The 10687-nt window shown below is 39.5% G+C and overlaps 1 protein-coding gene across 1 annotated transcript; it reads left to right on the top strand.

Annotated features, from left to right (window-relative positions):
- Positions 1-10052, top strand: asb18 (ankyrin repeat and SOCS box containing 18). Its single transcript, XM_051710284.1, has 5 exons — positions 1-208; positions 6307-6574; positions 8477-8990; positions 9273-9386; positions 9509-10052. The coding sequence occupies exons 1-5, from the start codon at positions 1-3 to the stop codon at positions 9692-9694; spliced, it is 1290 nt and encodes a 429-aa protein (XP_051566244.1). The 3' UTR covers positions 9695-10052.
- Positions 10053-10687: the final 635 nt, after the last annotated feature.

Genomic DNA, 10687 nt, shown 5'->3' with positions numbered 1-10687 from the left:
ATGTCTGAAGAAGACATTGCATTGGATTACCCTCTTGAATCAGAATTTGTTCAGAATTTTAAAGAAGCTCAAGGTAAGGGGGACTCCAGATATGTGCAAACCCTTCTCAGAGAAGCAAGCAAAGAAAATCCGAATATCATCATCGAGTTGTCAAATGATGATTGGATGAAAGACCCTGATGTGGAGCTCCCCCCAGCTGTACTGCTGGGTAAGTACAAAACAGACAAGCTCAAATAGGTGATGCTTAAAAGTAGGGGATGAAATACAGTGCTTGATTGAGGTTTCTCCATATTTTTGTTTTTGTTTTAAACTTATATAACAATATAAAGTAGATCTTTTTTTATAATCAATTGATGCACTAAACCACTGTAACGAGGTAATGTGGGCAAGGAGGAGGCGGGAACCGGCTAAACAGTCAACGTAAAGTTTAATGATAAAACTCAACATAAAACAAACATAAACAAACACAGGCACACATGCAACGGAGCTGCGTGCGTCTCTCTCTCTCTCTCTCTCTCTCGAAATGGTGCCTCCGGCTAGTCTTTATCTCCCTCCAGGCTGATTAGCCTGATTCAGGGCCGGCCGCATGTCCTAACGGCCCGGCCCCACCCTCCTCCTCGTCACACTCCTCCATCGCCCGACTCAGGCGGGGGAAACCCCTGGCATGATGCACTCCCCTCCCTTCCTTGAGGGGGGGCGTTGCTCTTCCAGCAGTGCCTGCCAGCAGGTCTTCCCCACCTTTTGGAGCTCTGGGAGAGACGAGGGGAGGGAAAAGGGAAAAAGAGAAATAGCGAGGCAGAGCGACAGAAAGAGAGAGAGAGAGAACTTGCTCGCCGGCTCCCGGACGCGCTGTTGCCTGGACCTCAACTGCTACTCCGCCCTCTGACGGACGCCAGCACGCTCCTCCCCCAGCGGACAGAACCGCTCCAACCCTTCTTCGGCAGATGGCAGCAGTTCCTCCGACTCTAAGCGGCTGGCAGCGACCCCTCCATCCCCAGGCAGACGGCTGCGGCTGCTCCGTTGGCGGACGGCAGCGGTGAGGACTCCGCGACAGCACATCCCTCCTCCCTCATGGGTTTCGGCACCAATGTAACAAGGTAAGGTGGGCAAGGAGGAGGCAGGAACCGGCTAAACAGTCAATATAAAGTTTAATGATAAAACTCAACATAAAACAAACATAAACAAAAACAGACACACATGCAATGCGGCCACGTGCATCTCTCTCTCTCTCTCTCGAACTGGCGCCTCCGGCTAGTCTTTATCCCCCTCCTGGCTGATTAGCCCGATTCAGGGGCGGCCGTGTGTCCTCACGCCCTGCTCCTTGTCACAACCACATACACTGGTGGCCAGAAGTTTGGAATAATGTACAGATTTTGCTCTTATGGAAAGAAATTGGTACTTTTATTCATCAAAGTGGCATTCAACTGATCACAATGTATAGTCAGGACATTAATAACGTGAAAAATTACTATTACAATTTGAAAAAAAAAATTAAGAACTTCTTAAACTACTTCAAAGTGTTCTCTTCAAAAAATCCTCCATGTGCAGCAATAACAGCTTTGCAGATTCTTGGCAATTTAGTTGTCAGTTTGTCCAGATACTCAGGTGACATTTCACCCCATGCTTCCTGTAGCACTTGCCATAGATGTGGCTGTCTTGTCGGGCACTTCTCACACACCTTACAGTCTAGCTGATCCCACAAAAGCTCAATTGGGTTAAGATCCATAACACTCTTTTTCAATTATCTGTTGTCCAATGTCTGTGTTTCTTTGCCCACTCTAATCTTTTCTTTTTGATTTTCTGTTTCAAAAGTGGCTTTTTCTTTGCAATTCTTCCCATAAGGCCTGCACCAGAGTCTTCTCTTTACTGTTGTACATGAAACTGGTATTGAGCAGGTAGAATTCAATGAAGCTGTCAGCTGAGGACATGTGAGGCATCTATTTCTCAAACTAGAAACTCTGATGTACTTATCCTCTTGTTTAGTTGTACATCTGGCCTTCCGCATCTCTTTCTGTCCTTGTTAGAGCCAGTTGTCCTTTGTCTTTGAAAACTGTAGTGTACATCTTTGTATGAAATCTTCAGTTTTTTCGCAATTTCAAGCATTGTATAGCCTTCATTCCTCAAAACAATGATTGACTGATGAGTTTCTAGAGAAAGCCACTTCTTTTTTGCCATTTTTGACCTAATATTGACCATAAGACATGCCAGTCTGTTGCATAATGTGGCAACTCAAAAACAAATACAAAGACAATGTTAAGCTTCATTTAATGAACCAAATACCTTTCAACTGTGTTTGATATAATGGCAAGTGATTTTCTAGTACCAAATTAGCAATTTAGCATGATTACTCAAGGATAAGGTGTTGGAGTGATGGCTGCTGGAAATGGGGCCTGTCTAGATTTGATCAAAAATGACTTTTTTCAAATAGTGATGGTGCTGTTTTTTTACATCAGTAATGTCCTGACTATACTTTGTGATCAGCTGAATGCCACTTTGGTGAATTAAAGTATGAATTTCCTTCCAAAACAGCAAAATTCATACATTATTCCAAACTTTTCGCCACCAGTGTAAATCAAAAATATTTTTTTGTTTTTTTTCCAATAAATAAATAGGCCTACATTTAAATCTTGCTACCCTTTCTGTCTTTAATGTTAAACCCAATAGTGCAAACCATTAACTTGAGTTTGCCATCCTTCTTTGCTTTGACATCTCACAGCATATCTGGAAATCCATAAAGTGTCATCAACTCATTGGGAGAGTCAAAATAAATCTTATAAACGTGTGCATTTCCCTCTGCTAAATGCAGCCACTAGTGTTTATAACTACAGTTCATTGTTTGAAATGTGAGGTCACATTAAGATGCAGCTAATGACAATGTGGCAGGTACCTTCACGACTGCATATGAACTGTCTATTATACATAATGCATGAAGCCTTGTGTTAGGCAGTCAATTGTCATAATAAAAGCTAAGAGTTTGTAGCAATAGAAAAAGAATGAAAGGAAAGAATGATGCCCTTTCACTCTCTCTGGAATTAGAGCTGACAGCTCAGGGCACTTTTGGAATTAAGGTCACATTGTAAAACACTGGTGTGGATCAGATTCCCAGGAAGACGTGTGGCCAGTCTGATTGGAGGACAATGCTGTCACACCTCATGATTTGTTGAAATGGAGGGTCTGATTCTATTTCTGGGTAATGCAGTGGTGATATCACCAGTAATGCTCTCCACTCAGCTGTGCAACTGGCATATTTATCGAACTGACCTCTCTGAAGTCTTTGTCTCTGCTGTGTTGTTGATAAAAACAATGATCAAGGCACTCTTGTCATGCAATTGCACTACATTGATCACATGTCATCTGTACTAAAAATACATGACGTAGAGCAACAGAGATAATATAAATAGGCATAAATACAGGCAGCTAAGAATCCAGAAGGAAAGTGGATAGTGTTGTCATTGCTAGCAATGTTCTCCCAAGGCAGTGGGATGTGTGTTGTGAGTCGTAAGGCCACATTCTTGACAGAGAGAAGGCGGTCGTCTTTAGAAAGTGATCAGAGGGTTGGGAAAGACAAGGTCAAGGGTTATAAACAACCAGGGAGGGACTTCCTTTGCCCCCCTGATCTGGATGCCCTGCTGGCCAACCACTGGAGGGACTTGCAGCATGGATTCAATGATCCAGATAAACTGAACAAGGTGCTAGAGTTTCAGAGTGATGAACTGCTGTGGACAGCTCAGAAACAAGGTTTGTTACATTTAGGCTTCATTTTTTTGCAAATTAATAATATGTATTATATGCAAGCAATTCATATGTACTTGTGTAGGTGCCTCTCACATATGAAAATATTCAGTAGCTGCACCTTAACGTGACCTCACATTTGAAACAGTGTAGGATGGATATAAAAAATGAATGTCTAATGATACAAAATTAATGTGAATGTTTGTTTAGAGGAACCTAAACAGACCTTATGTTGTGTTGTGTTTAGCACAATTGCATTGTTCTGAAGTTGTAGTTTGTACATTTAAAGGGTTTCAAAGAGGAACATTTAAAGGTGCATTCAGTATGACATCTTGGACTTACTCTGACACCTAGGAACCTTTCTCCCTTTTTCTCCCCAATTTGGCATGCCCAATTCCCAATGCGCTCTAGGTCCTTGTGGTGGTGTAGTGACTTGCCTCAGTCCGGGTGGCAGAGGACGAATCTCAGTTGCCTCCGCATCTGAGACTGTCAATCTGCGCATCTTATCACGTGGCTTGTTGAGCGTGTTACCGTGCCTAGCACGTATGGAGGCTCACGCTATTCTCCGCGGCATCCAAGCACAACTCACCACACGCCCCACCGAGAGCGAGAACCACAATATAGCGACCACGAGGAGGTTAACCCAATGTTACTCTACCCACCCTAGCAACCAGGCCAATTGGTTGCTTATGAAGCCTGACTGGATTCACTCAGCACACCCTGGATTCGAACTTATGACTCCAGGTGTGGTAGTCTTTACTTGCTGAGCTACCCAGGCCCCAATTGGTCATGTGATCTTAACATGGTTGATAACGACCAACTGTAAATATGAATGTCAAGTGGATGTGTATATGACATTTATGAGTGTTTTAATTGCCTTGGTTTAAAAAGCTGTTGAAAGGTTAGAAGAGTGCACAAATCCAGGATTCTACAATGGACAGCATGTCTGCTAGTAAACATCCCTCACATTCTCAATCATCTTACTTGAGACACACTGACATATTGGAGCTTTTGATGCCATCATAACAAAGCATACCTCTTCCAAAATAAGTTAAGCATGCTACTCTCTACAAGCCCTTTATCACTTGGAAAGCCCTTAGCTCATCATAGCATTGTGCTTTATACTGTCTGTGGGCAGATTCAGTATTACTGCAGTGAGGAATCTGTGTTGGGTTGACACTGGATTTCTAAGGGATTGAGGTCATCTTCTGTGCATATGAATGTCATGCATAGATCAATACTCATGGGCCTTGATTCCAGTAATCGTTTGGCTCTGTCTCCATGCAACACTTGAATGAGTCTTATGACTCATTCTGCAGATTCCAGTAAAGATTTTTCTGGTATGCCCTCAGAATGCCAAAAAATTATCTCATACAACCAAGAGATGATGCCATTTCACATAAATTCTTTGCTTTATTATAAATACATAAGTTGTTATGCTGCAGCCTATTGCTTTTTGGGCATATGTGGAAGTAAATTAGCATGTAAAATTTGATCTGTTTAAAAATACAGCATGTCATAAATGTCTGTGCAAAGACAGGTCTTTTATTAAAATAAAAAGAAAGGCAACAAATGGACAACAAATATTTGCAGCTCAAAGGATTTAGTGTATCTCATACATCAACTAAATATGGACCCAATAAGCTATGACATACTGGTGGAGATGGAATGGCTTTCTAAAAATGGAAGAAAAATGTGCTTAGAGCCATAAACTTATTTACTTGACAGCTTGAGCCATTTGAAAAGTTAGGAGGAGATGGTTAGAACTATGCACTTTGAGAATCTCTGCTCCACAGTTCAGCTGAATGAATGGCAGGACCTGCTAGATGATAACTGTGGGTCAGGGCAGGATCATTGGGAAAGAGCTCATCTGCGTTCCTTATGGCTCTATAGAGCTGTGGTAAAGGGAGACACCAGAGGGCTTCGTACCCTCCTTAAGAGGAACTATATTGATGTTGATGTGTTTTACAATGTGAGCAGGGAGGAACTTGAATGGCAAGCTTACCCTGACACCACTTTGGACCCTCAGGTAAAAAAGGCAGTTGCAGGACAGGAACTTTAGGTATATCAAAAATATAGTGAAAGAAACAGTTTATGTTATTGCTATGAATATTGTTTATAAAATCTTTTTTCTCAGAATCTGACCATAAAATAGGAATTCCATTTCATAAAAGCTTTATTATAATGTTATTTGTTTACATTAAACAATTTCAATGACATCAGAACTTATCATATAGAAGGATAATCCATGGTACTGTGCATTGTATAGTGCATCTGTATAGCATAGAAACAAAATATTGAATTTATTGAACCCCATTATATTTATACAGTATTGGAACCCAACAGTGGAAATATATATCTCCACCGTTAGCTTAATATATTGACATTAGCAAAGGACGTTATTGTGATACATTTGTTTGTGTTGGCAATTCTGGAGTTTTGTCAGGATAGGTTGAATATTGAGAAACAGTTAGTTGCCTAAATGGTTTTACGTATCAGGTGTTGAACTTAGATATACTCTAAATATTCCAATTCTGAGAACAGCTTTAATAGTCTGTCAATGTCCTTTTTCAGGTCTTTGGTCTTTGGAATATAAAAGAGAACTAACAAGCCCACTGTGTATCGCTGCTGCACAAGGTTTTACTGAATGTCTGCAGTACTTGCTGGAGCACCGCGCACATCCCAACCTTATTGCAGGAGGAAAAGCAGCACTTCATGAGGCCTGTGGAAACGCCAACACTGACTGTGTGGAGCTACTGCTGGAACATGGAGCTAACCCTAACCAGATGACAGAAGAGGGGCTGACTCCATTACATCTATGCAGCACACCACAATCAATACGGTATGAAATTAATCTAACATGTCCTGTAATAGAATACTTGAGATAGTATAATAAAAATATCATGCAAGATGTGTGTGTGTGTGTGTGTGTGTGTGTGTATATATATGTATATATATATATATATATATCTATACCTATAGATAGATAGATAGATAGATAGATAGATAGATAGATAGATAGATAGATATTTACATACACACACACACACTATTGTTCAACAGTTTAGGGTCACTTCATTTCATATTTTAGTAATCACAACTATGGAATAACATAAATGGAACTATGGGAATTATGTTGTGACTAAAAAAATCCAAAACTATGTTATATTTTAGCATCTTTAAAGTGGCCACACTTTGCCTAGATTTTGCAGAAATGTACACTTGGCATTTTCTCAACCAACTTCTTGAGGTATCACCCTGGGATGCTTTTTAAACAGTATTGAAGGAGTTCCCATCTATATGCTGGGCACTTAGTGGCTGCTTTTCTTAATTATTCAGTCCAAGTCATCCATTTCAAAAACTGTATTTTTTAAAATAATGTGGCAGTGGTGGCGGCTCTGGGTTACTGATTAGAAGGTCGGGGGTTCAAGCCCCAGCACCACCAAGATGCCACTGTTGGGCCCTTGAGCAAGACCCTTGACCCTATCTGCTCCAGGGGTGCCATATCATGGCTGACCCTGCACTCTGACCCCAGCTTAGCTGGGATATGTGAAAAAAAGAATTTCACTGTATATGTGTGATAAATAAATATAATTAAACTATTATTATAATTAATTATAATTATTAATTTCAAACATTTAAGCATACGCCTAATGATTTGTAAGATCATGAGAAACATTTCAGGCAAGTGACCCCAAACTTTTGAACGGTAGTGTGTGTGTATATATATATATAGTATATACTGTATAAACATTTTTAAAATTGGTAATACATAGTAGTTCCACATTTACCACTGTGCCTTTGAACAAAGCAATAGCTGTGTCCCAAATGACACACTATACACAATGCACTTACAAAATATACTATGCACTCAGCCATGTAGTGTATGAATTTTCAAAGTGTATTATCGTTCCATATGGAACACTTAACGTCTTTTTACTACATGGAAGCATTCGCCGTTTAACAGCTGACGGAAGTGACGTTTCAAGCGCACGTGATGTGTTGCCGCTAGCTTAAGCACAGTAGCCAATCTCAGTTCAACACTTGTATCTTAAACAACATACATTTTCACACAGATTGGGGTGATGGTAAAGCATTCAACTCACATTTGTAATGTGCTGTATCCACTGAAGTTTTGTTAGCTGCTACATTCTTCATTATTTACAACTGTTTTGTCAGACCAGCAGCGCAGCTAGGTAACTCCGCCCCTTCTGCTATTTATGGCAAGACGCAAGCGCTGAGTGCACAAAGTGACCAACATTCCACAGTCTGTTTTGATGGTTGAAAAGTGCATCATATGGGTACTTACTCACTTCTTTTTGCTGCATTTTCAGTGTTAGCATACTGCTCGCACTACTTACAATACAAAATGCCGTAGAATAGTGCAGAAGTGTGTGGTTTGAGACACACCTAATTAACCCCAGAATACTATAGATACAGAAAGGGTACTAAGTTGTGCTCAGTGCTTGTTTGAATATTCACCATTAAATGTGTGTATAGTTAAACAAGGTAATAATTTATCAATGTACAGTGCAAAAGGTAAACAGGTTTGATGTTTGACATAGAGTTTAGACACCTTAGCACTTTTTTTAGTAGTTTCAAAATGCAGTAATAGCACTCTAAGGACAAAAAATGAAAACTGGATTATTCAAAAAGTACTGTAATTACTTTTTAGAAAAAGCTATGCAAGCAGCAATGTTTTTTTCCTCTCATTGCTAGCAGTTGTTGTGCAATCTTTTTGCAGTTGTGCAAAAGCCTTGTTGAGAAAGGGTGCCAAGGTGAACTTACCTAGTGAGGAAGAGGATGAAACACCATTGCATGTGGCAGCTAGACATGGTCTGCTCCACCACGCACAACTCTATCTACGATTTGGAGTTTGTGTGAACCATGTCAGCTCTTCAGGTGAAACACCACTGGGGGTTGCTTGTGGGGTAGCCCCAGAAAAGACAGCCAACAGCCAAGATGAACAATATCTTGAGCTCTGTCGTCTCCTCCTGTCCAATGGAGCAAACATTAATTTGTCTGATAATGAACGCCGCAGTCCTCTACACAAGGCAGCCCGCAATGTTCAGCACAAGCTGGTGGAGCTTCTCCTGGACCATGGGGCTGATATCAATGCCATTGACTATAATGGGTGTTCATCACTATCTAGTGTGCTACAAAGTTCTGTGGTTCGACAAGAGTGGGAACCTCATACAGTTGTTCAGACCCTGTTAAACCACGGCTCAATTAAAGTATGGCCACTAGCACTGCTGAAGGTAATTACTAATAGCATTGCAAAGGGACAAAGTTTCAAATAATGGCTATATAGGGCTATATAGTCTATATTAAACACTCCTCTTATTCCATAAAGTTTTCATTGAGAAACAAATAACAGTAGGTAAAGTGAGGTTTCTTGGGAGCAAAAATAAGGTTCCAACTCAGTATGCCATTGCAGTTGGGCAAAGACATTTTGCAGTGTTGTCATATGTGATGTCGTTGTATCTGTGTCACATAAATAATCTTTTTTACGTTTCAGTTTTTTGTTTCTTAATTTTAAGGTGTTAACAGCCTGTGCAGCAGCACCTAAAACTGTGGAAATCTTATTTAACTCATACCAGCTGGTTCCTGTAACTTACAAATGGGTTGAAGCCATACCTGAGGATATTTTTCATGTGAGTCTTGCATCACTACAGAATACTACTAGATATTTTGATCAACATGATCTGCTTTATCATCACATATTGATGCTAATACAAACAATACTATTTAACAATATTAACATATTTGTCTTTAGCTTCACAGACCCTTTTATGAGTCTCTTTTTGCACTGGAGTACAAATCCCGTAGTTTACAGCATCTGTGTCGGTCTGCACTGAGGAAACACTTTGGGAAGAACTGCTGCTCACTCATTCCAAGGCTCCCTGTGCCTAAAGTGCTACAACAGTATCTTCTTCTAGAACCCAGGGGCTATATTGACTAATCCTTGAGAGAAACCTTTAAAGAACTTTGGAAGCCTTTTTTTAATGCAATGCATAAATCATTCTGAATTTAACACAGCTGACTGTCTTTCATTTCACTTTGTAAAATCAGTTTACTCTGACGTGTTTGAGAGCTCATAACGTCACCTGTAGTCCTGTTTTTGTATTTTAGTGTAAACTCATATTAGCATTACAGAAAAGATTTATGATGACAAATTTTTTTGTTTGAATGACTGTTTTAGATGCACGGCTACCTGCATTAATTTCTATATACACCTTCACATCACAATGTTTAATCCATAATTATTTTATTTGGAAATCTCTCGTTTGTCCTCCAATAAAATAATACATTTCATCAAACCTGACTTGTTGTTAAAAATTAATGTCAAACCTTATCCTTTCCAACTCATTATTAATTAATTAAAAAGAGAAGCCTATCCCATATCTTAAAATATTTGTAATATTAAAAATAATAATAATTAGGTATCATGAACAAACAATGAACAATATATACAGTATTTTTACAGCATTTATTAATCTGTTAATTTTAGTTAATACAAGGTACAATTGTTCATTGTTAGTTTATAGTGCATTAACTAATGCACAAATACAACTATTGATTTTTAAAATTTATAGAATAGAATATATCAGCTCTGTTGGTCCATATAATGCAAGTGAATGGGTGTCAACATTTTGACACTGCAAAAAGCACACAAAGGTATCATAAAAGTAATCCATATCTCCAGTAATCCACTCCAGTGGTTAAATCCATATCTTCAGAAGTGATATGATAGATGTGGGTGAGAAACAGATCAATATTTAAGTCCTTTTTTTTTTTTGGTAGAAATTATTTTTCCTACCCAGTAGGGGGCAATATGCATGAAGAATGTGAATCACCAAAAACACAAGAAGAAGAATGTGAAAGTTTACAGTGGAGATGGAAAGTTGACTGAGGATTACTTCTGAAGACACTGATTTAAACACTGGAGTCTTAT

The sequence above is a fragment of the Myxocyprinus asiaticus genome, chromosome 11, assembly GCF_019703515.2.
Source record: "Myxocyprinus asiaticus isolate MX2 ecotype Aquarium Trade chromosome 11, UBuf_Myxa_2, whole genome shotgun sequence".
In the NCBI taxonomy this organism is placed as follows: Eukaryota; Metazoa; Chordata; class Actinopteri; order Cypriniformes; family Catostomidae; genus Myxocyprinus; species Myxocyprinus asiaticus.
This window is presented reverse-complemented; position numbering and strand designations above follow the sequence as displayed.